The 27,180-nt window shown below is 36.6% G+C and overlaps 1 protein-coding gene across 6 annotated transcripts in view; it reads right to left on the reverse strand.

Annotated features, from left to right (window-relative positions):
- Positions 288–27,180, reverse strand: part of PTBP3 (polypyrimidine tract binding protein 3) — a 106,344-nt gene continuing 79,451 nt past the window's right edge. For 3 of the 6 annotated variants that reach the window (XM_021084313.1, XM_013993753.2, XM_013993752.2), the window contains exons 8-15: positions 25,746–25,920; positions 13,797–13,874; positions 11,069–11,214; positions 10,782–10,815; positions 9,993–10,085; positions 8,803–9,019; positions 5,490–5,567; positions 299–5,352 (exon numbers count right to left, since the gene is read on the reverse strand). In XM_021084313.1, the coding sequence (XP_020939972.1) occupies positions 5,220–5,352; positions 5,490–5,567; positions 8,803–9,019; positions 9,993–10,085; positions 10,782–10,815; positions 11,069–11,214; positions 13,797–13,874; positions 25,746–25,920 (954 nt within the window). In that variant the 3' untranslated portion in view covers positions 299–5,219. 6 annotated transcript variants of the gene reach the window in all.

The following is a 27,180-nucleotide window of genomic DNA, read 5'->3' on the forward strand; positions in this document are numbered from 1 at the left end:
TTGCTATTCTCTAACTAAAACAGGTTTAGATGGATGGCTATGAGAAAGAAAAGAAAATACGACATCATTAGAATTACAGGTAAGACAAGGGGAAACCCAAAGTACAGACAAGAACACAGAGAAATTTTAAGAGAGTACAGATGTCATGACATTTATTAAAAGGCATGCTACAACACTATACTTGTTAGGAAAAGAGATTAGAGATATCAAGTAATAGCAAATATACAAACTGAACGAAAATGGAATACACTGTAGTGTACAGAAGCTTGAATTAACCATGCACTACACACTTAGAAAATATGTTTTTAATATTTTATCTTCTCTTTGCATTTATAACATAATTCACTTCAACAAATCACAGAATCCTTTTCTTCCAATGACACAAACTGTGTTACAAATGAAAGCTGGTACTGCTGCTTATCAAAATATACAAGACAATTGATGTTTTATATAAAACCACTTTATATGTTACTTGTTCCCAAAAACCGTTGTTTTTTTTTATCATTTTCTTTTTTGGCCTGGTTTAAAAAAACGTTGTTACAAATATTTACAGCATTTTCTTCTGTTAGGTGAACACTTTTATAAACTGAAAAAAGGGAATTTTATGAACAGACCACGTAAAACACGAGACAATGTCAGAGGCGCCTGGCTGTGCTATTTTTTTTCTTAAATACAGTACTGAAAATGCCCATCAAACCTTTGTCATCCTAATCCATTCTGTTCATATTAAACTCCCACTCTCTTAAAGTAGTCTATTCACCAATAGAAAATACAAAGGAAAGGCCGCTTTGCATTGGATCTTCTTTCAGAAAGGAGCTTGGGAAAAAATGCTTAACAGAAAGGAGTTAAAACCAGAACAGTCAGTCTTTGGTCAGAGCAATGAGGTGACACTTTGATGCAAAACTTTGCTTAGTCTGCAATCTTTATAATTAGTACGTTTTGGATATGGGATGAATTATTTAAAGATCTGGGTAACAATGGAAGGGGGAAAAAAGGCCGGAGCATGATTTTTTTAAATGACATCAAAAATAGCTATTTAAATATTTATTATTACAACTACTACATAGAATCAAGAACTAAAAATAACATAACAACAACAAAAATCTGTTTACAGTGCTGATTCAAGCTGGCCATAAGCAGCTTTCAATCATGACTATTATCACCAAGGTCACTGGACCAGATAAATATCCCTGTTCTCTGGAACATATGCCTCAGGTTACAGAAACTAAGATGACTACCACGAAGATTAGAGCAGCTCTGTTCTTGGATCTGCACAATGCAATAAAATGAGTATTATGTGATAAAGGCAAAAAGTGCAACCGAGACCTCACTTTACAGTTACAGGTGTTTGCTTGAATGGATGGTTTGTGGGATAACATTCTTTTAAAAACTATACAGTATGTATTTCCTGAAAACCAGAATACTGATACTACCTTAGTCTCAAATAGGAAGAAAAGATCAATTAAGACTACTGAAGAAGGCACATAAACTTTGGTCCTGTTTTGTTTTTCTCCCTCTATAAAACCCCCCAAATTAATATTTCAGTAATTTTTTATTTTTTAAACCATTCGCAACTAGCTGTTAAAATTTGCTCTGAAAAAAGACTGCAAAGTCTTGTAGATAACAACACAGCTCTTAAAAGACAGCTGAGTTATGTTTCTTTAAAGGAAAAGTTTTGTGCAGTCTAAATTGTATATCTTCCAGCACAATAGTAGAATATTTTAAGTCTGGCAGTTTTATTCTTGTTAACAACAGATCAAGACAAAGGAAAGGCTAAGAAATATGCTGTTGTGCAGTCATGCTGTCTTTTGGTTTTAAAAATAGCAGTACACACTAAATTTTCTAAGAGATAGGCTGCTAGTTTGGCAAACAGGGTTTTTAAATGACTCATTGGGGGGAACACATACTTTTGAGCTTGTCATATTTTGTCTAAAAATATTTAGTGGAACAGAAGAGGAATTACATGATAACATACTCCATGTATAAACTTTGCTGTCTAATGACATGGGAGCTTTCAAAAGTTTATACACAACTGAACAGAAACACTCATGAGAGTTACTTTTAATCAACTGAGGCAGAACCTATGATCACCATCCTAGGTGGAGTCAAAAAAAGGCATTCCTTCCATGTGGAACTAAACAGGCAGAAATTCTATCTCTAAAAACAGGGAGCTCTGCGACTTTCAACAACAAAATCAAAAACATAACTATAAATAACGTCACAATATTTAGTCAGCGAAGAATTTATGGCATTCTGGAGGAGCTACTGGGTAATTTCTGGTACTCTCCAGTAAGTTATCACATTATTAAGGTTATTTTTCTGATTGTAACTCACACACAACACAATTTACAGTTCTGCAAGTTATTTAAATCTCAGAAGTAAAACTTTTTGGCATAAATTGCTACTGTTAAACGTGTACTGCTATTTTTTAAAGTCCTGAATATATATATTTTGTGTCAAAGTTAGACACCTCCATTAATGATAATACTCCTTAAAGTAAATAAACTTAAAAATAGGATACTATGACAGCTCAACAGCAAAAATAAACATTGCTTAGATGATATTAACTAAATGCATGCCAAACCAAAAATTACAAAGATCTAGCTTTTCCACTACCCTGGTATTTTTTACAGAAACTACACCAATACAAATACTGTGGACCTCTATAATTCAGAGAGCAAAGAGCCCGATATGAACAACATCCACGTGCTACAGTGAACTTTAGACATAAACTGATGGTTTCCAAACACTAATTCAAACAAAATCTCACTTTTCCGAATCTTAATTTGATTTTTGTCAATAAATTAAAATGTATGTCATGTGCATATGTATGTACAATATTAGAAGGGTGTATGTATGTATATACACTTACCTATACACACATACACGCAAATCCCTGAAAAGGATTCAAATGTTCTCTCTCAAATATAAAGGCCATTCCCTACTTCAAAATTACATTCAACACCACTACGATATCCCTTCTGCTACACTTTTGCTACATTTACACTAATTGTTATGAGAACCACAAATTAAAACTACACAGTAATTCCTAACCGCCCCCCCACCCCAAAAAAGAGTGACACAACCCAATTTAACACACCAATGAAAATTATAATAGTGCCTGCCTGGAAGGTAAAACTAAAGCAAATTTTGGGAGATTTCTTAAATAAGTTGTTTTTTCCCCCTTCCCTCTTATGCAGTGTTTTGGTAAAAATAAGTTTCAGAAGTGAAAAAATACAAACTAGATCAATGATTATACCTATCAGCCAATCGAAAACCAAGCCATTTGAAAGGTCTCAATTGAGTGTCCTCCTTCGTATTCTATCAAATAACTGTTGCTCAGCGTTGAGTGAATTCTGCTTTTAACAGCCTAAAAGGTCTTTTGCAGTCTCCAATATTTTGTAAAATTTCTTTTGTAAAAATCTTCCTGGGTTCAAATTAATGGCTGGACTAGAGCAAAGAGACTGAGATATTCTTTTAAAACGTGAGATGAGCCACTCTGAGAATCTGAAAAGTGTAAAAAGGGTGGACAAAAATGACCCTTTAACAAATTCTGCTTTAAAAAAATCTGATCAAGCACTGAAGGGATAATTAACAAAAGCAAAGTAGCTAATTAAAAAGAAGTAACTTTACATTATACAATCACTGAGGCAATATTAAAATGTACTCTTACATTCAACCAAAAAGAAAGAGGGACAGAGTATGAGAAAGAACACCCCCCTTCTCATCCTCTGTATATGTGGGCACTTGGTAATGAAGTTACATTAACAAAGAAAAGCAAGTTCTTGAGTATGCGACAAAAAACAAGTAATCCTGAGACAAATTCTAAAGGGTGATAAAGATCAGACAACATCCAGAAACCAGGAGTGCATTTTATAGCCCCAAATTGATATGCTATTAACCGGCTAGTGGTCAAAATGTGAAGAGGCCCACAGGTGTGCACTGAGTTATTCCCCAAACCATTTCCCCTTCCCCACCCCTCTCTACACCACAGCACCAAAAATTTGAATAGAAACTATTACTTGTTGAAAACCACTTAAAATTGCAATGAAAAAAAACCTTTAAAATCCTTACCAAAAAAGGGAAAGAAAAAACAAACGCTCACCAAGCCCACAATACAGCTTTCAAGATACTTAGATAAAACTCTAACCTATTGTATCATAAGCACATAATAAGGCACATAATAAGAAATTAAGTAAATACACAGTAATTCTGAATAAGTATTAGAGATTATAGTGGTACAAAAAACCCTTGAGATTAATTTTTTTCTAAAAGAAGACCTTACCAAAAATAACTTTTAAAAAATCTGTCAAACCATATGATAGACCTGAATATTTTCCTTAAGACTGTAAACTTTTTTCTGAAAACAATTATAAAAAAGTAGTTTATAAGTAGGATTATTTTTCTTTTTAAATTTTCCAAGATCATATTATATTATCAGACAAGTGTCACTTTGAAATTTAAAACATGATTTTTCCTAATAAAATTATTACTTATTCGGACATCTTAATAGATCCTGGTTGGATTCCATTTAATTTCCCTGGAGACAGTTGAGACACTTCATCCTCTAAATAGTCTTAAAAAGTCAAAGATATGCAAAGGAGTGTCTAATGGTGGAAAAAAAAAATGGAAACAAAACATGAAAGTTCATAAATTTGCTCCAAATACAACCCAATTTGTTCATGTTCAGTAAGTAACAATATATGCCAAATAACCAATGTAACTTAAAAGCGAACATAATTTCCTACAGGAGTCAAACTTCTGAATCATAAAGTTAAAAACTTGGTTGTAAGTAACTTCAATTACATATGTCAAGTAATTTTTGTTTAAAATTTCAAAGTACAAAGGAGTTTAGAAATGTTGTATAAGGCTGAACTGGACTCAAACTAAAAGAAAGTCTGTCCTCTTTAAATTTAGTTTAATATAGGGAATCAAAACTATCAAAAAAAAATTTTTCCTGTTGTTGTTTTTTTTTTTTCTTTCTGAAGATTATTTTCATTTTAGCAACTATGGTACAAAGGAAAAACATGCCTTTGATGACATACTGGCAGGGGGGAAAAATGGAAAAAGAGAACGTCTCATGATTTTTTGAATATACTTGAATATCAAATCCAGAAAGTTATTTTTGTGAAAGAGGCAGAATTGGTCTTGAGCTGCTTCAGTCTATGTCTGAAGGTTTTACTGAAATTATGGTCCAGTCTTAGGAGAAAAATTCAAAGTCAGATTGTAGATTTTGAGAAGGAAACTCTGAGGTGGTGATTTTCTCCAAGGTCATGGTTATGAAGCTCAATGAGGGCCTGGATTGCTTCTTCCACAGATCCCAACTGAATGAGTGCCATTTTGCGATCTTTCCTGAAAATGGTAGAAGAAATATAAAAAGTACATAGAATTAATTTTGCCTACAAATCTCTTCTCCAACCCTAGAAGACTTCATTAAACATTTATCATATTAAATAATGTTAACGAATTTCTTAAAAGTGTGTACTTACTGAAAGAATTTAAAAGCCTTCACTGAACATCCAGCTTCTGTAAAAAGGTTCTTCAGGTCGTCTACTGTAACAGAGGGGCTGTAAAAAATATTGTAGAGTTTAGCACTTTGAAAGCTACTTCCCTAGCTCCGACCTATCTTCCATAATCCAGCATTTGCCACTACTAGTCTGGTAGATTTTCAGCATATCAGGCCAATACATCTTCGATTACTTTCAGGGTAATTATGAACATGAGTATGTGGGAACCAGGTTCTAAGATGGCCCCAACAACACTTGCCTCCTACTATTCACACCCTTGGGTAATCCCCTCCCCTACTGAAGAGGGATGCCCTCTGTAGCCTTCGGGGTATCACAGAAATGACACACATGACTTCTGAGGCTGAAAGTCACAGCGATTTCCACCTTGCCCTCTCTTCAATCATTAGCTTTAGAAGAAAAGAGCTGCATTGCACAAGCAGTCAAGCAACAATAAGGAGAAGTCCTTGCGGACCTGAGGGACTGAAGCCTATCAACAATCAGACATATGGGTGAGTCACTTTGGAAGTGGATTCCCTAGCGCCCAGGTAAGTCTTCAGATGCAACCTTATGAGAAACTCAGCCAAAACCAAGCTAAGCCACTTCTGGATTCCTGACTCAAAGGAACAGTAAGAGCTAATGAATATTTACTCTTGTGTTAAGCTGTTAAGCTTTGGCGTGATGTATGACACAGCAGTAGATAACTAACGCAGGGGTCCATCACATGGGAGTCAACTGACCAATGCTGTTTAATGGATAAAGAGCTTCAGTTTGAGATGATGACAAGGATCATCTTGTCATCACTTGTGTCAAGGCGGGATATAAGTGAGGGCTGCACCATATGAATGTACTTAACTTGAATGTACACTGAAACTCACTCTGAAAAATGGCTCAAATGGTAAAATTTAGGTTGTGCATTTTACCATTAATTTTAAGAAGAAGACTATTAATGGAAGTTAAATGAGGTAACACAGGTAAAACACCAGCACAGTACCAAGAACTTGGCAGATGGTGAAAAAGAATATTAACGTCCTTCCCCTCTTCTACCTACATGTTCAATGGGGGCTGCAACTTGAGACCAGCTCCTGGATCAATGTATTGGAGAAGGAGTATTTAAATACGCTGCCTCTCTCCCTGACACAATGGTGATGAGGTACTAAATTTCTAGATGCACGAAACCTGGACTTTTTTCTTGAGTGACTCCTCCAGTTGCTGGGCTGGCTATGAAGTTTGAGCCACTGTCTAATTCAGATTCAATGTTTCTCCATGCAGTCTAGCCAGAGACTAGCTAGGAGCATGGACGTTGGACACTATTTCGAATAATTATTTTCTACTCCTATTCAACTCCCGTTGTTATTCTCAAAAATGTCCCAGAACTGTACCCTTCTACATGCCCTCAGTCTTCAACTTTTCACACACATACCCGCACACAACTATACCCCAGGGCTTTTACTCCTTCCTTTCCAAAGCTTCATGTATTAAATTAAGTCACACGAAACTGCCCTTTTTTTAAAAAAAATTTTTTTGGCCACCCTGTAGCATATGGAGTTCCTGGGCCAGGGATCAGATCCGAGCCATAGTTTCAACCTATGATGCAGCTATGGCACTGCAGGATCCTTTAATCCACTATGCCAGGCTGGGGATTGAACCTGCATCTGATCTGGTGCTTCAGAGATGCCGCTGATCCCACTGCACCACAGTGGGAACTCCAAAATTCCCATTTTTGTAGGTCAAGGACTTCAAGAATTAAAACAGGAGTTACCAGGTACTTTTCTACAAAGGGCCATTCTGTACATTTCTTAGGCTTTGATGGCAAAGCTTTGATGGCTTTGATGGCTATGTAGTAACTACTGAGCTTTGTTGTTAGGGTTCAAAAGCAATCACAGATAATTACATAAATAAATGAATGTGACTGTGTTCCATGAAACCTTATTATAGAAGGTGAAATTTTAATTTTTTTTTTTTTGGTCTTTTTGCCACTTCTTGGGCCGCTCCCGCGGCATATGGAGGTTCCCAGGCTAGGGGTCAAATCAGAGCTGTAGCCACCGGCCTCTGCCAGAGCCACGGCAACGTGGGATCCGAGCGGGATCTGCAACCTACACCACAGATCATGGCAATGCCGGAACCATAACCCACTGAGCAAGGGCAGGGACCGAACCTGCAACCTCATAGTTCCTAGTTGGATTCATTAACCACTGCACCACGACGGGAACTCCTGAAATTTAATTTTATAAAGTTTTCTCAAATCACTTTTTTTTTTTTTTTTTTGCTTTTTCCCCTAACGATTTGAAAATCAATCTTAGCTCACAGGTCATACAAAAACAGATAGATTTGGGAGTTCCTCTGTGGCTCAGGGGGTTATAGACCTGGAAGTGTCAATGCTGTGGCACAGGTTCAATCCCTGGCCTGGGAACTTCCACATGCTGTGGGTACCACCAAAAAGAAAAAAACCAAAACAATCTTACCTCCCCTGAAAAAAAATATAGATTTGGCCCATGGGCTGTAGTCTGCCCATCTCTAAGTTAGATGATGACTAAAGAATAAAGTCCGCTACAACAATGGTTAATACAGAGTGGTCACAAGAGAATAATTTTATATATTAAATGACTTTGCAGCTTATAGGTAAAAATAGAGAATTCAGTTTTACCAAATTCTTAGATATGTAAATTATCTGACCTTGCTATGTTGGTTACTGAAGAGTTTTTACTTTTATGAAGGAATGAACAAGTATGTACCAATGGAATATTTCTGCATAAATGTATTTTGGCCTTTTTACAACTGAAAGGTAACTAATTGCTAATTCTCTGGAAAGAAAAATGAAAAACATTGCTATCTCTCACTTTTGGAGTATATGGTTAGAGAGATGGCATTTTTTTTTTTTTTTTTTTTTGGTCTTTTTGCCTTTTCTAGGGCCGCTTCCTGCAGCATATGGAGGTTCCCAGGCTAAGGGTCCAATTGGAGCTGTAGCCACTGGCCTGCACCGCAGCCACAGCAACGCAGGATCCAAGCCGAGTCTGTGATCTACACCACAGCTCATGGCAACGCCGGATCCTTAACCCACCGAGCAAGGCCAGGGATTGAACCTGCAACCTCATCGTTTGTAGTCAGATTCGTTAGCCACTGAGCCACGACAGGAACTCCGAGAGATAGCATTCTTATGATGGCAAATAAATTATTTTACAAGAAATTAGTGAATAGGATAACTGCTACATTAGAATAATTTCAGGTTTTTACCTCCTCAAACCATATTCTATAGACTATTAATATCTAAATAAATAGTAACTAATTAGATACATACGGGATGTTGGAAAGATGCAGAGTGGCTGATGGTGGAAAAATATTCTGGAAGTTTTTAGATCCAGGCTTTTTAAAGCGATGCAAAGGACTATTGCTAAAATCCTTAGTCAGACCTTGGTCTTCCTGTCCTTCTCGAGGAAGCTGAACTGCTTGATGTTTTGACAGTGTAGCACGAAGCACTTTCCCATAAAGTCTTTGACCACTTAGATGGTTCATTGCTGGTGCACAGGAAGAAAATAAGGAAAGTTTGGGTTAAATTAAGATAGAGTCTCTGTAAAATTGTCTATCATAAATTCTTTTTATTTAGTCATTTAAACTTACATTGTCAGCTTGAGGGTCTAAATGGTTTTAAATAAGAAAAACTCTTACATATGGAAACATATTAAATGACTTTGTTTTACTATAATGAAGGAAAAGCAAAACCACAAAAAATAACTATTTTCCTAGCAGAGGGCTAGAAGTTCCAGACTGTCTGGAACATAACAAATCCTCAGGAAACGGTTGTTGAATAAATTAGTTGAATCTCAAGCAAATAATTTCATCTGAGTAGTTAATATTTCAATAGCTACTATAATAATTAGCTGTGAGATGGTGGAATGACACCTTCACGCACCACCATTATAAAGCTGCCCAAACTTTTTTTTTTCCTAGGGCCACACCTGTGGCATATGGAGGTTCCCAGGCTATGGGTCGAATTGGAGCTGCAGCTGCTGGCCTACACCATAGCTAATGGTAACGCCAGATCCTTAACCCACTGAGAAAGGCCAGGGATCAAACCCACAATCTCATGGATATTACTCAGGTTCATTACCGCTGAGCCACAATGGGAACTCCAAGCTACCCAAACTTTTAAGCTACGCAACAGTTCTAAAAAACTTAGTTTGAAAGGAAAACAAATAAAGAAGCAAAAAACAAATAAAATGAAAGAAAACATGTCATGTTTATTAATTTGAAGCTAATGGAAAAACCCTAGAGTCAAAGCTCTAAACATCGGCAATATATTCAAATAGATAAATGAACTTCAAAGACTAATGAATAGTTTTTAATCTTAAAACAGAAGCATACCCAAATAATGCAGACATAAACATAAGGAGGTACTCTTCTTACTAGCTATAAGTCTGTTTATTTTATAGGAAAATTCACATACAAAAGGGACAGGTTTTCTTTATTATTATTATTAATCATTAGTACCTAGCTGAGCTTGATTTGCATCTGCCATCTGAACCAATGCATTCTCTTTCTTATTAAACATTATCTTCACTCGATGTACATCACCATATACTCCTAATTAAAAAGAGAAAACAAAATAGTGTTTAAAGCTGATTGTGTAGTGTTCAGTTAATTTTACCACTATAGTTAAAGAAAGCTTCTTTTCTCATACTGTACACTTTCCCTAGGCAATTTCATACATATGCTCCCAAATATGCATCTCTATTTCCAGATTTATTAATCTGGTACGTCTTTTCATCTGGATGTCCCACAAACACTTCGAATTTAATGTGGCCCAAACTGACTCACCGTCCCTTTCCTGTCTCACTAACCCTGTGGATAAACGGTACCATCATGCACGAATTTGCTCACCGGGCTTCCTTCACTTCCATGTTCCAAAAGTTCTGTCTCCCACTGCTGGTGTCTGTGAAAGGGCATTCACCCTCCCTTTCTGCCTGGCTAAGGTGTCCTCATTTTTCACCAGTCAGCTTAACTACTATTTCTAGCGGTACATCATCTTTCATTCCCTCAGCTGGGTTATATCTCCCAGTTATATGTTCCCATTACAATCTCTATTTACCTTTTAATAAACCTTTGTTGTAACTCTAATCACTACGTCTTCCTTGCTTTTCTATCCTCAGTGTCAAACAAACATACTAGTGAGCACACAGCAATAATAAATATTACTGAAGGATGCAATGCGCTCAGTTCACATCACGGATAATATTAAAAAAGCAAAAAAAAAAATATATATATATATAACATACTTACCAAATAGGATAAAAAGTCCGTGTGGTGTGACAAGCTGTTTGAAAAGGATAATACAAAACATAAATGTCTAACTTAAGTAAAAATTTTAAATACGTTTACTTGTAAACACAACAGCTGACTTTAAACAATGTGTTTAAAGCACTGATTTTATAGGCTTCTGTATATACTTGTGATAAAATTTAAATTCTTAAAATAGACTTTAACATTTTCATTTGAATTCAACTCCAGATCAGAAGCTATAATACCTTCTCCTGTAAGACTTTTTACAAATAACAGTCTCCACTCACATCAGGATTAAGATTGGTGACGAGCAGAACTGAGTTTCCTGGTATCCCACCAGTCCCAGGCATGGCCATCCTTCCAGTGACAGCAGAGGAGGTGATTGCGAGAGGACCAAGAGCTCCAGGACCCAGTCCAGCTGGGACTGACAGACCTTTCCAAAACATCAAAAGCATTTCATATTTGAGTTACCTGGAAAGTTGTAACACCTGACACAACTCAAGTAAATAAATGAAGACAAAAGCAAAAATATACAAGAAAATGTGTCAAAGCTTCCATAAGGAGAGCAAATGTCAGCTTTCTGCCTCCACAGTCTGTATGGAAGTAGAGTGCCTTATTCTTTGACATTATCATACATGGTGCTCTATTATTTATACTGCACTTTACAGAGCAACTAAATTCACTGCTCTTAAAAGCTATCAGGCTTTCAAAAGGTCTATAACTACCAGCACTCCTTCAGCTTCTTGAAATAGATATAATCCAGCGCATTTCTGTAAAGTAGATGTAATTTTCATATTGGCTTTCATCATAAAGTCAAATACATACATATATATTTTAAAAAGTACTTCAGCAGAAGTCACATTTGTGCACGCTAGGTAGTAATGCATGTTCTAAAGTTGGATTGCGGTAATGGTTCCACGACTCTGTAAATTTACTAAAAATCACTGAGCTGTATACCGAAAACCAGTGAACTGGATACATGCAGAATGTGTGACATTCTGTATGGGGAAAACTATTTTGTAACTTTGTAAAGTGCCCTAAAAAACATTACTATCAACAACAGATTTACAGAATTCAATATTCTTTTGTAGCAAAAATTTTCTGAGCTCTCTCTACCCCTAGATATTGCAAAACTACTGAGAGGTCTATAAAACTGGAATACTGACACTATATACTATACCCCAAACAGTACACTTCCTCAAAGGTCCCACTATTTGTATTTTCAGCTTCTTGCTGAATTTTCAAATTGTGCAGATCACCTTGTAAGGCTGGACGCTTTTCCATGAAGTCTATACTCAATAGTCCTTCATATCATCTCTTCCTATGCCCCTCCAATCCAACCCTGCAAATTCTGAATAACTTTTTTAAGTCTATTGGGTATCACTAATAGTACACCTTAGCTACACTGCAGATGATATACACTGTGTGTGTGTGCTTATCCCTCACTAGACCTGCAAAGTCTTATCAACTCAGGAGCCCTATTTACACATTTTTTTTTAAACATAATTCTTTTTTTTTTTTTTTTTTTTTGTCTTTTTGCTATTTCTTGGGCCGCTCCTGTGGCATATGGAGGTTCCCAGGCTAGGGGTCGAATCGGAGCCGTAGCCACCGGCCTACGCCAGAGCCACAGCAACGCGGGATCCGAGCCGAGTCTGCAACCTACACCACGGCTCATGGCAACGCCGGATCGTTAACCCACTGAACAAGGGCAGGGGTCGAACCCGCGACCTCATGGTTCCTAGTCGGATTCGTTAACCACTGCGCCACGACAGGAACTCCATATTTACACATTTTTTTTTCTCTTTCTAAACATCTACTGCTACGGTGTTTTATACATAGAGCATGTTGAAAAGAAATATCTAAAATGAGGGAAACAATATATTACTACCTCCAATGTGCATCAAACTTTTGGGAACTTCAAATACATAAAAACAATGTATGACACTTTCATTTCAATGAGACAGGTAGAATTATTCACTTAATTAAACATCTTGTTATCTTAAAAAACACCCAAAACCTAAAACTTAAATAAACCTCAACCTTTTTAATCACTCTCTCCTTTTTAGCTAATGTCATCCTCTCCACTGAAGAGAGCAGTTAAAATTCTCAGAATTAGCAAGGCAGAATATAGAATATTGCCAGAGAACAGCTACATTGTAATGTAAAATACAGTTATATGCATAAATCAGCTGGAAGCTGTAAATGTTATATGCAGACTAGGCTTAACACTACACCGCTCTTCTCATTACCAACCTCAAGTGTTTCCATTAAACACTAAAGATAAAACCATAAAGTATTTTTTTCCTTCTCCTTAAATTATGATCAAATTTTGTGTACTATTTTGTTTACTCTTTTGCTATTTTGAAAAGGGTCAGAGAGTCATTATCAAAGTATCTTCCAACTACTATCCCTTAATTACTTCCATTAGCTAAAGAAAAAAAATACACACATACACACATATCTATACATATTCCCTGAAATAAAAAAGCATGTATACCCATTATAGTAGTCTTCTGAACTCATTAATGAAAAAAAGGATTTACAAATAAGGTTAATAGTAAATGTTTATCAATTCAAATGTTTTCTGACTGCATAGTATGTACTGGATGCCATCAAAGGCATTAAGGACACAAAGATGAACAAGACAGAAGTCTGTTTAATATGTAACTGATAAACTCATTAGCAAGCAGCTCATATATTTTACATAACCAAAAAGGCAAGTCTAAGGTTATTTAATGTAGTTAACCTATAGCTATCTGTGCCAGTGGCAAGTATAAACAATGCAGAACATACAACAGAATTTTGGGGTTGAGAATGGAACCAGAGAATTATTTATAACCACAAGGAAGCTGTGCTTCATACTTCGTACAGGAGCCACTTCCAAGATTGATACACACAGTGCTTTTATTGTAAATCCTTTAAATATAGTAATATTTTTCATCTTCATAAGTTCCTAGAAAATACAGACCACAATTAAAAAATCATTTCAAATTCAACTTTAAAAGAGTTAGTCACCTGTAGCTTGAGGAAATCCAATGGCTGGGGCAAATCCAGCAGCCCCTGCATATGGAGAGGAAATTATACCTGGTGCACCTGATGGAGAAAAGAAGTTAAAATAAATATGCTAACTTCTATAAATATGGTTATCAGGAGTTCCCGTCGTGACTCAGTGGTTAACGAATCCTACTAGGAACCATGATGTTGCGGGTTCGATCTCTGGCCTTGCTCAGTGGGTTAAGGATCCAGCATTGCCGTGAGCTGTGGTGTAGGTTGCAGATGCAGCTCAGATCCCGCATTGCTGTGGCTATGGCGTAGGCCGGTGGCTACGGCTCCAATTCGACCCCTAGCCTGGGAACCTCCATATGCTGTGCGGGAGCAGCCCTAGAAAAGGCAAAAGACCAAAAAAAAAAAAAAAAAAAATATGGTTATCAAAGCAACATAAAATGGCTCTATGAGGGTATGTTATTGATAAAGAGATTGTTACAGAATAAAGATTTGTTCAACCAGTGATCCTTAATGTGTAAGAGCCTCTTCCACTTCCAGAGGCTAACCCCTTTCAACTGGGTTCAAGGTTCAAGGGTACCGCAAAAATATTATCTAATTTTGAGTTATTAGTTTGCTACGTAGTTTTAGTTTATTTAGTTTTGCTATTTTGGTTGATATTCGCGTCCTTTTTTAGAGCACTGTTCTATATAAATATCAAATACTATTAAATCATCAAATACTTATTAAATTGTACTGTGCCTGTGGGGCACTCTGCTGATAAGAAGAAATATGAGATAAATATCCTTGCCTTTGAGAGGCTTTACAAACTAAAAGTATGAACTATAGGAGGTAGGAGGTACATATGCTGAGGATCTGGTGGTTTAAGTACAAACATACTGCAAGTATTCTAAGACAAAGAGATCGCAAAGGATCACTGTGATTGTTTGGCAGTTTCTCAGGAGGTAAAATGTGAGCTAGACAGAAGTAATCAAAAAGCACAGTGCTTAGTGTGCACCAAATGCTAAACAAAGGCTGGTGTTCCCTCTCCTTTCAGAAGCATGACTGTGCACCATCAACAAAAAGAGGAAAGAGGAGTTAGTTCCAATGGAGGAGTTGATACTAGTAGGAAAACAATTTGGTTTTGGACATGGTGAGGTTGAGGAGACAGAAAGACATTCAGATGGAAATGCCTACAAGTGGAAATGAGGGGGCAAACTCAGAATTTCTAACTATTGCAAGACACAGACTTGTAAATCATCTGTATATAAACAAATGTGAATGCCATACAAATGAGAGTGCCACCAAAAAGGGCACAAGGCAAGAAATGAAGAAAGCTATAACTAGAAGCTGGGGGTATTAGTACACTTATGTGCGAGGAAGCAAGAGGAATATTCTAAGAAAAAGAGAAAAGTAGAACAGCCTTAAAAATAGAAGAGGAAGGAAAAGAGGGAGGAAGGGAGGGAGGAAAGAAGACAATTGTGAATTATAGTCCCTCAGGATCTAGAGACACAGAGTTTAAGAGGAGAGGGGACTCAATGGAAGTCAAAGAGAGTGAGAGACGTGCAAGGTAAAGAACAGTTTTAGAGCAACAGCGAGACGCTAGACTGTAAGAGTCAAAGGGAGTTTGGGTTTTTTTAAATGATAGGGTGATGGGCATATTTTTAGGAAGACTAATGTAAGCTGTATTTTCCAGAGGAGTTAGAAGAGTTTTATTCTCTTCACTGAGGAGGATTATTTAACAAAATCTGTTAAATATGAACTGCGATTTACTAAAATAATTAAAGAAAATACAGTCATTAAAAGACTTCGGGGACAGAACTAGCAGAGAGAACTGACAATAAATGAAGACACAAAAAATGAGAATAATTGACAGAGTGATGAAATAGAAGGGAAGCAGGTATTTACTGAGAGGACCTAAGGAGCCAAGCATTCTTCTAGTGTTGAGGAAGCACCGAATAGAGCAGACAAAAGTCTCTCCCCTTGCTAAACTTACATTCAAGTGGGCTCAAGATCACAGGGAAAAATGATTCACTTTCACAACAGAAATAGCTATATTTAAGGCATAAAGGAAGACTTCTCAAAAAGGCTTCAATATGGATATGAGTTAAGGTGAAAATTTACACTAGAAAGTTAAACATACGAGATATGGTAGACTGCATTATGGTTTTCACTTGACTCTTAGAAGCATTGGTGGCATAGTGGTGAGCATAGCTGCCTTCCACATGGCTCTTCCACACAACTCCAGCCAGTCATGGGACTTGCAGTACCTCCCGCAGGAGAAGCACACATTTCTACGCAACACTCACTCTCGATCATGTGAAAGGAACACACGGGCAGGTATGACATACACTGCTTCTATTAAGAGGCATTAGGGGTTTAAACTAGTTCTATTTTTCACTCTCGCCACAAGAATGCCATGTCTCAAATGTAGTGCCACCTTCAGTCTGGAGCCTCAATCAAAAAGACACATGAAGGGAGGCTGCAGAAGCGGACTCACAGCTGTCTAAGTGTCACTCATGTGAGAGAAGTAAATGTTAATTAAAACCATTGATATCTGTGGGCAGGCCAAGAGGGGTACTTTTTAAACACAACAAAGAGACTAATATAAATGGCTCTGGGGGTGGTGTGAGGCAGAAGACTTGCAATAGGTTTTAGAGAAATGAGGAAATTTTTTGAGGTAACTCTCATTAACCACTAAATAGCAATAAATGAAATAATTGAGAAACAATTGCCAAGGCGGCCGAATGTTAAATAACTGTTTCCATGTAAAATATGATTAACAAGAACATTTGTTAATATGTGACAAAGGAATCATTTGTGAAGTTTCCATAAATCTATACTCCTTGAATAAGCAAAAATAGAAACAGTAAAGTAATAGCAAAGTAATCTGTTAGACACTGAGTTAGTATCTTTATGAAAAGATTACACAAACTTTTAAGAAAAATGTTTAAGATTTGAATGAATAAGAATACATATTTTACATCTGAAAAATGTACCATCACAACAGCAATACGGCAATACAAATTAATTGATAACATCTTAACATATGAGATAAGTTTACAAGTGTTAGTTATAATAGCAAAACCCTAAAGAAACAAGCTTAATGTCTAAATTGGAGAATGATTCAATAAATTACAAATCACTAGACAAAAATAAAGAACATTTAAAATATTACAAAAAGTATGCACTATGAAAAAAAGGCACAATTCTGTTTTTTTAAAAAATGTGGGTACAGTAGCAGAGTAAATAATGTAGACCAACCCGACTGCAAATATGACCAATGAAAGAGTAAAAAGATCTTAAAAAAAAAAAACAAAAAACAAAAAAAAGCAAACAGCTAACAAGATGGTTGGGAATAAACAAGCCAAAAATCTAACCTTGTGAAACAGCTTGGTTTTTACCAGTCTCATAGGTAACACACAAGATGAAAATCCCAAGATGAACCCAAGGAAAGGAAGTCAACATAGCATCAATCTACAAGTGTAAGCCTAAAATAGCCCATCCCATTTACCTATTCCTCCCATCCTGAGAAGACTGCAAAGCAAGCTGCCTTCCTGCCTTCCAAAGGGATAAAAAAGTTCCTGAAAAGTTCTAACCAAAAGCAAGCTCTCATGCAAATTTGCAGCCTAAATTCACAGTTCCTAGAAGTTCAAAGGAAAACTAATAAAATCATGGATTTGGATTGAAATGGTTCCAAATACAGATCCTTTAATGTTGCAGACAAGCAAATTTTTTCTGGGGAACATACCACCTTGATACTAAGCCTCAAAGAACTCTCACAATTAATTCCCCAAGTAAAATGGATAACTCAAAAAGAAAAAAAAGAGGAATTCCCATTGTGGCTCAGTGGTAAGGAACCTGACCAGTATTCATGAAGACGTGGGTTCAATCCCTGGCCTTACTCAGTGGATTTAGAATCAGGCAATGTGGTGAGCCATGGTGTAGGCTGGGAAATTCAAGCTGCAGCTGTGATTCTACTCCTAGCCTGGGAACTTCCATATGCCTTTTTAGGTATGGTCCTAAAAAGCCAAAAAAAAAAAAAAAAAAAAGAAGAAGAAGAAAAATAACTAGGAGTTCCCTTGTGGTGCAGCATGTGAGGGATTCAATGCTATTAGTAGTCTGGGTTGCTGCTGCAGTGTGGCTTCGACCTCTGGCCTGGCAGGCATGGTCAGAAAAAAAAGAAATATCTAATTGCAGGGGGAAAAAAAAAAAAACTGCAAAGATTTTAGACAATGGAATTATCAGATGAAGATTTTAAATAGTATGTTTATGTTTGAAGAAATAAAGCCATGCTGAAAAATATTTCGAAGGCAGATACTTAAAAGAACCAAATAAAAATTTCTAGAAATAAAAAGCACAGTAACTGAAATCTAAAACTATCAGACAAGTTTAACAACAGATTAGACAAAGGTGAAGAGACTATTAGTGAAATGAAATACCCTAAGGAATTATTCAGGATGCACTCAGAGAGATAAAGAAATAGAAAATACGAAAGAAAGTTTGAGATATTCAGAAAGAATTAAGAGAATATAACAGGCCTAATCAAAATTACTGAAAGTAAAAAGAAAAAAGGAGAGGCGCTCCCATTGCGGCTTGGCAGGTTAAGGATCCGATGTCGTCTCTGTGAGGATTAGGGTTTGGATCCCTAATCCTCACAGATTAAGGTTAAGGATCCAGTGGGTTAAGGATCCAGAATTGCAGTAAGCTGCGGCACAGGTTGCAGATGTGGCTCGAATCTGGTGTTGCCGTGGCTGTGGCATGGGCAGACAGTTGTAGCTCGGATATGAACAGAAAAAAAAAAGCATGAAGGAGAAATATATAAAAGAATCATATCTAGAAAGACAACAATCCACCAAATCAAGAAGCTTTCTGAGCTCCAATTAGAAAAAATAAACCCTTAAACAGACATATCATACCGAAGCTAGACATCAAAGATGAAAAAAAAAAAATCTAAAGAATAGAGAAAAAGAGCAGTAGATAGGCTGACAGCTGACTTTCTAAGAGCAACAATGAAAAACCAGACTATAGTGGAATGATTTAATATACCGAAAGAAAAATACTGGTCACCTAGATCTCTATACTAAGCAAAAATATCTTTTAAAATTGACAAAAAAACACATTTCTGGGCAAATGAAAACTTCAAATACGTTACCATGGACCTCCCCTAAGTGAATACTAAAGGATGACCTTCAGGCAGAAGGTAAGCAATCCCAGATGGCATATCTAAGTTGCAAGAAGGAATGAAAAGCCTAAAGAGTTATATATGGTTTAATATAAATGAATATTGACAATATAAAATAATACAAATTGAAAGGCTAAAATCTAAAAAATTTTAAACATAATAATATCTTGGAGTCAGGAGGATATAAGAAAAGGTAAAAGGAGTTAAGGTGCCTTAAAGTTCTTATATTATGTAAGAAAAGGATACAGGTATCAATTACCTCTAGATTTTGGTAAAACATCTATGAAAGTTAAAGACCCTAGATGATAATACAAAACAGTGTTAAACTTCAAAAGCAGTAGTGGGAAAAACAATAATAATTAAAGATCAATTCAACAAGTATTTTCTGAGTACCTATTTTTTTGTGTCAGGCATAAACATCAGCAAACTAAATAGAGAAGAAAAAACCTACCCTGGTGAAGCTTAACTAGTGGTGACAAATGGAATTAAACAATAAACACAGTAAATAAGTTAAATGAACAGGTAATAAGGTGAAAAATAGTACTACAAAACAGATGAGGAAGAATCAGGGATACTGAGGCAAGGCTGGTCAGGGTAGGTCAAAGAAGGTAGCATGAGCAATATATGAGAGTATCTGGGAGAAAAGCATTCCAGGAAGAGGGAATAACCAGTGGAAACATATCTAACATGTTTTAGAGGGATGTCAGACTGGAGGGCAGAAGGAGCAACAGGAGAGCATCAAAGGAGATATGTCAGAAAAGCCAAATTGGAATGGATAGTATAGGGTTTGTAATCCAGTGCAAGGATATGGGCATTGAAAGAAATGGGAACCTCTTGAGGATTGTCAGTATTAGACTAAATGGTATGACTTACTTCTCTTTTCTATTTTAGGTACAATAAACCATACAAATGTAAAAGGTAACCACTGATCTCCTTTCTGTCACTAAAGATTCATTTTCATTTTATAGAATTATATATAAACAGAATCATACAAAACAGGTATTCTTTCTTAATCTGATTTCTTTCATACATAATAATCTTTGTCTGGCTTCTTTCTTTCTTTTGGCCACCCAATGACATGTGGAATACTCAGGCCAGGGATCAGATCTGAACTGCAGTTGCAACCTACCCTGCACACGCACACGCACACGAGCGCGCGTGCACACACACACACACACACATACAGAGTTAGGGTTAGAGTTATTTATGAAGTACAGGTGTCAGAGTTAGGGTTACTTACACGTATTTACATGTACAGGTATCCTAGTCATGTCCATTTAAAGTTTCTGGAAGCAATGACACCCTATTAGGAATGAGGACAGATAATGCCTTGATACTGATTTCCAAATACTTTTTCCCACTAAAAGGAACCAGGACTCATTGGAGAAATAGCTGACTGCAGTGCTAAGGCAGGGAAGCAAAAGAAGATCTGAAATATCTTCTGCCGGAAAGTAAGGAAGTGCTCAAACAATAATGACATGTCAAAAGGTCATAGAAGCTGGTGTGAAAGGGCTCCCACTAGCACTGGGACAGTTTGAACATAAAATGAAAAATGACAGTATGAAATTATTACCCATAGAATAAGAATCTATGAGTCTACATTAACATGAAAAATACAAAGAGGAGCTCATGCCATAGCTCAGTGGAAACGAATCTGACTAGCACTTACGAGGACACAGATTTGATCCCTGGCCTTGCTCAGTGGGTTAAGGATCCGGTGTTGCTGTGAGCTGTGGTGTAAGTTGCAGATGCGGCTCAGATCTAGTGTTGCTGTGGCTGTGGTGGAGGCCAGCAGCTACAGCTCCAATTCAACTCTCAGCCTGGGAACCTCCATATGCCTTGGGTGTGGCCTTAAAAGGACAAAAAAAGAAAAAAAAAGAAAAGAAAAAGAAAGAAAAGGAACGAGCAGTAAATAAGCCACAGAGCTAATGCACAGTATAATGAACACAGACAATTTTATACTAAAACACTAAAATTGTGTAATGTGGTATCACTACATCGGCAATCATATTACAACATAAAAACACATCGAAGTAACACATTATAAACCTTAAATTAATACAAATTTAAGTACCAAAATGAGTGAATGGAGTGTTGGTAAGAGAAAAGCCCTTTATGATAAAATCCTATCTAAGAATTTAGAGGGAATGATGGAATTAGCAAATCACTACTAGGCAAGGACCATCACAATAAATAATTTAAGTAATGGATGTTAAAAATAACGGGTGGGAGTTCCCATCGTGGCACAGTGGTTAACGAATCCGACTAGGAACCATGAGGTTGTGGGTTCAATCCCTGCCCTTGCTCAGTGGGTTAACGATCCGGCATTGCCGTGAGCTGTGGTGTAGGTTGCAGACGCGGCTTGGATCCCGTGTTGCTGTGGCTCTGGCGTAGGCTGGCAGCTACAGCTCCGATTAGACCCCTAGCCTGGGAACCTCCATATGCCACGGGAGCAGCCCAAGAAATAGCTAAAAAGACAAAAATAAAATAAAATAAAATAAAGGGTGAAGTCATAGGAAGCAGGTTATACACAGCCTTAATGTAGCTCCCTACAAATTAACTAAGAAGAGAAAAACAGTAACTTTACAGGGAAACCACCAGGAATAGGCTATACTGGCATCATGTGTCTCCTGATGTAATGAACTGAGAAAGACACAACATTATTTTAGCCAAAAAACCAGACACTCATATCAAAAGACTTTCTACTAAATGTCTAACCCTGAACTCTTCAGAAATTTAAATGTCATAAAAGACAAAGAATGAGGAAATGTTGCAAATTAAACTCCAAGGAAACATGACAAATAATTAGCCTGTTACTGGTTTGGATCCCTATCAGAAAAAATTTTTCTTATAAAGAACATTATTTTCACAACTGGCAGCCAAAAAAGAAAAAGCAAAAAAAAAGGGACTGTCCTTGTTCTTTGAAAATATACAATGAGTATTTAGAAGGGGCACATGCTTGTAACTTACTCTCCGATGACTCAGAAGAAAAAACCACACACACATATATATGTATATAAACAGATGATAAAGTAAATGCAGCATGATATTAGTAACTTGGAATTTGAAGGATATGAGGGAATTCTTTAAACTATTCTTGCAACTTAAAGTATTTAAAGTATTTATAAACTTTAGAATATGAGTATATATCTTTATAATGTCAAAGTAACAAAGGATTTCTTAAACACACTATAAAAAAATTTAAAAGAAATGGCAAATAAATTTGCTTATACAAAAACACCAAGGGAGTGCCCATTGTGGTGCAGAGGAAATAAATCCAACTGGTGTCCCTGAGGATGCAGGTTCAATCCCTGGACTTGTTCAGTGGGTTGGGAATCCAGCGCTGCCCTGAGCTGTGATGTAGATCACAGATGTGGCTCAGATCCCGCTGTAGCTCCGATTAGACCCTTAGCCTGGGAACTTCCATGTGCTGCCTAGTGCAACCCTAAAAAGTAAAACAAAACAACCATGAAGAGAATGAACCAATAAGCCAAAATGGAGAGAAGCTATTTGCAAAACATATAACCAACAAAGGACCAGCATATAAAGAATTCCTACAAACAAACAAGAAAAGATAAAGGAAATACAAAAATGGGCAAAAGAATTAACAGAAAATTTATAAAGGAGAATGGCCAATAAACAAATGAACAAAAATAAACTTCACTGGTAATTAGGACAATTTCATAGCAGCAGGGTTCGTAATAGCCTCAAACCAAAATAATGCAAATGTCTATCAACAGTAGAAGATATAGGAAAACTGTGATATATTCACACAATGGGAGTCTATACACTGGACACTCTTGAGGGTGATTAAGCAACAGACATATATGTGAACATGGATGAATCACGAAAGGAAACAAACAGCATGATTCCATTTACACTGAGTTCTAAACAGGAGAAAAAATTTTAAATTAGCACTTGGGGCTGCATAGTGAATAGTGAGGGAATAAAAAAAAAAAACTATAGGGACAAAGCAGAGAAGCAAAAGAAAGACTATCATCAAATTTGAGACTACGGCTATCTTGGAGCAGGCAGTAAATGAGGGGCACAAAGAAAGCCTCTTCAGTATGTGTAAATATTTTATTTCTTAATCTGGGTGGTAATTACACGAGTATTTAAAACTATATTCAGGAGCTTCTGTTGTGGCTCAGTGGTAACAAACCCAACTAGTATCCATGAGGATGCAGGTTTGATCCCTGGCTTCACTCATGGGGTTAAGGATCCGGCATTGCCACAGCTGTGGTGTAGGTCACAGATGTGGCTCGGATCCCATGTTGCTGTGGCTGTGGTAGCTCCATTTCGACCCCTAGCCTGGGAACTTCCATACACTGCACCTGCAGCTGTAAAAAGACAAAATAAAATAAAACTATATTCACATGTTTTACAAACTTCTCTATAGGTATATCTCTAAGACCAGAGACAGAATGCTCACAACTTAACCCCAGGAACCTTAAGGGGTAATAATCTTTAAAGGGTATCAGCCAGTGAGGTAAGGAAAAAAGTCAGGAAAGTGTGGTATTTCAGAAGCCAAGAGAGAAAAAGGAAGAGTGAACTGTGTAAAATATTTGTCAGAGGCAGAGTAAATTTTCACACAACACAAAAAAGTATTGTTCTGTTTGATGAATCACTTATGTTAAAATGTAGATGCTACTTTACAATGACTAAGGGTTTGTTAATACAATAAAAAGGATGGTAATATTCTGATATTTTATTAGAAACCAAAATTCTCAATTGCATTTTTAAAATGTCCTCCTCCCACAATGCAGAATATTAATACACCACAGTATATATTCAATTATTGGAGTAAGTGCAGTTCTTCATGTGATAGCCAAGTGTTGGCAGACTTGAATGACAGCCTCAATTTCTATCATTTGCTATTAAAATTGTAATTACAAAGACTTTTGGCTCTGCCAAACTGTATATATGAATAGGGGCTCCTAACAAATACAGTCCTCCCTCAGTATCCATGAGGGATTAGTTCCAGGACATTCTTCAGCTCCCCACCCTGTAGACACTAAAATCCAAGGATGCTTAAGTCCCTTACATAAAAGGACATAGTATTTGCATAATATCTCACCACTCCCTCCTATATACTTTAAATCATCTCTAGACTGCTCATACCTAATAAGCATATCAATGCTATATAAATAGCTAGAAGTACAACATAATGCTATGTAAATAAATAGTTGCTAGTGCAAGGCAAATTCAAGTTTGGCTTTTAGGAACTTTCCGGGACTTTTTTCCCCAAGTTGTTTTTTTGTTTTTTGGTTTTTGGGGTTTTTTTTGGTCTTTTAGGGCCGCACACTTGGCATCTGGAGGTTCCCAGGCTAGGGGTTCATTTGGAACTGTCGCCGAGGGACCACAGCCACAGCAACACAGGATCTGAGCCACATCTGCAGCCTACACCACAGCTCACAGCCACACCAGATCCTTAACCCACTGAGTGAGGCTAGGGGTCAAACCCACATCCTCATGGATGCTAGTCGGGTTTGTTAACTGCTGAGCCACAACAGGGAACTCTTTCCCCAAGTATTTTTGGTTAATTTGCAGATGCCAAACCTGTAGATATGGAGGGCAAAGTGTATGAAACACACAAATTCAGTCAGACCATACAGAAACTTCAACAATTTAGCAACATGACCTGAACAACTCACTTGGCCTTTTTAGTTATAAATAACACAAAGTTTTATTTAAAGTTACAAACTATTATCTAGAAAAATCTGGATAACCATGTGCCTGAGGATTCTTTTTTTCTCACCTATAAAATGAAGACAGACTAAATATCACTTAAGGTCTCAGTATTTTATGATGTCATTTGGCAAGGAAAAATCAGTCACAATGGGTAATAAAATATAATACTTTATCTAAATAATAAAACTTATTAACCTAATGATATATCCAACTAGGCCATCCACTACTTTTCCCTTTACATAAAGGTTTATTTTAAAAGTGTAAATTATTGAGAACTAATTTTAAATAAAAGAAGGAAGCTCTTCCAAGTGGTATTTGCCTAAGAATCACAGAAGACTGTATTTTCGTTGGTGTAAAAACGCAACTTCATATAAACTTAAGGTAAAGATGAAAATTTTGATGTTTAAAAACCAAAAACAAGGAGTTCCCATTGTGGCTCAGTGGGTTAAGAACCTGACTAGTATCCATAAGATATGGGTTCGATCCCTGGCCTCACCTAGTGGGTTAAGGATCCAGTGTTGCCGAAAGCTGTGGTATAGGTCACAGGTGCAGTGCAGATCTGGTGTTGCTGTGGCTGTGGCTACAGTTCCTATTTGATCCCTATCCTGGGAACTTCACCATATGCCACAGATGCATCCCTAAAATGGAAAAACAACAACAACAAACCAAAACCAAACCAAAAAAATCCTCTTCTTTGAATAAAGGAAGAATAGGTCATTGTTTTAAAATATCACTACTTAAAAAGGGAAAGCTATTTCTCTCAAGAGCACTTATGTCAATATTCTGTTGACTATAAATCAATTTATTTGAACCAGTGTTAATATATAAGACTATTAACTTGAAGCAAATGATTGTATGATCTATAAAGAACAAGCACTATCAACATTAGAAAATAAATTCAATTTTAGATACCCACTTGTTTTTGCCAAATAACAGAACTACTACTACTAAGATTTAATTAATGGACACATTTTGTTCCATGATTTTCACTTCCCTTTAGAAATTCTGAGAATATCCAAGAAGCAACAAGATGACATACATGGATTAATAAATGAAACTTTTAACTTCAGAAAACTTGCTCTGTGACCCAAAATGGAACTACTCACCAAAAGCAGCAGCCATAGGGGGTTCAAGGGATGGCTGGCCATCACCAGTAGGAAGGTCTAAGCGAGTGAAGTCTCTGCTTTTGTCATTATTATATTTCACATTAAGGCTGGTGAGCTTGGAGAAGTCAATACGCAGAGTACAGCATGCATTATAGATATTCTGGCCATCCAGAGCCTAAAGCATGTAAGAAAGGGACTGATGTTTTGCAAGAAGACAACAACAATGATAAATCAAGTAGCTTCTACTTTGACAAAGAGTGGCAATCAGGAGTAAAGCAGAAAGGACTAAAGTAAAAGCCAAAGACCTGTGTTTACTTCTGTGTTGCTCTGTCACTAACTGTGTGAGCCCCAGAGAGAAAATGCAAGCCTCTATTTCTTAGGGGTTTTTTTCATCTGCAAAGTAAGGATAATAATCCCTATATTGTCTATAGTAAGGTCAAATGAAAGAGGAAAAATGTACAAGCTTGAAAAACTATTACACATTATTGTATATTGTACTAGTTATGATTATTTGGTCCAAAACAAATGTTTAGAGATATTTATTTATTTATTTGGCTGCACTGGCAGCATGCAGAGGTTCCCGGGCCAGGGATGGAGCCTGCGCCACAGCAGCAACCTGAACCACTGCAGTGACACCACCAGATCCTTAACCTACTGAGCCACATGGGAACTCCCAGTTTAAAGATATTTAAATTTTACATTTCATCTTAATTATTTTAGGGTAATCTATATAGGTTAAGATGAAATAAAGCCTTTGTTAATGGTACTTGTCAGAACCATAATATGTGAAATATTATCTACCACTTTTTTTTCTTGTAAATCTATTTTCTTTGAATAATAAACTTGGGGAAAATCTTGAGTCAGATAAGATACAAGACCAAAGACTGGCAATTCCTCCCTTCACAATAATAAAGGTTTACCAAAGGGATATTTATAGCCACTTATGGCCTCACAAATACTCACATTTGTAAAAACAGATACCAGAAACCAAAACATAAAAAGAAAAAAACTACAAATATACAAAAAATCCTGACTTCCAATACTTACAGAAATGAGTATGTCATCAAAAAGGTACAAAATAATATATGCAGGCAGAGGGTACAGTAAATATAAAGGTTATTCCTAATCAAGAGCCAGACACTATGTGACACACAAAAGTAGTATAAACCTTAGCTCTTACCTTTGGAAAAAATTAGAAAAAATTCAGATACTGATACAAGATAGAGTTATATATAGATCTCAATAGGAGATGGGTCAAACATAACCAAACCAAATGTCAAGTGTTTTTATATCTTGTCAAAAGTCAAGTACTCATGTACTAAAAAGAAGATAATACAAATTGAAAGGAGCGTGTTTCCTGAGATTTAATGTCTTCACCACTGTAGAGCTCAATGATATTCAACAATGACTATGGCTGCAAAAATAGTGAAATCAA

Source organism: Sus scrofa, chromosome 1 (assembly GCF_000003025.6).
Source record: "Sus scrofa isolate TJ Tabasco breed Duroc chromosome 1, Sscrofa11.1, whole genome shotgun sequence".
NCBI lineage: Eukaryota > Metazoa > Chordata > Mammalia > Artiodactyla > Suidae > Sus > Sus scrofa.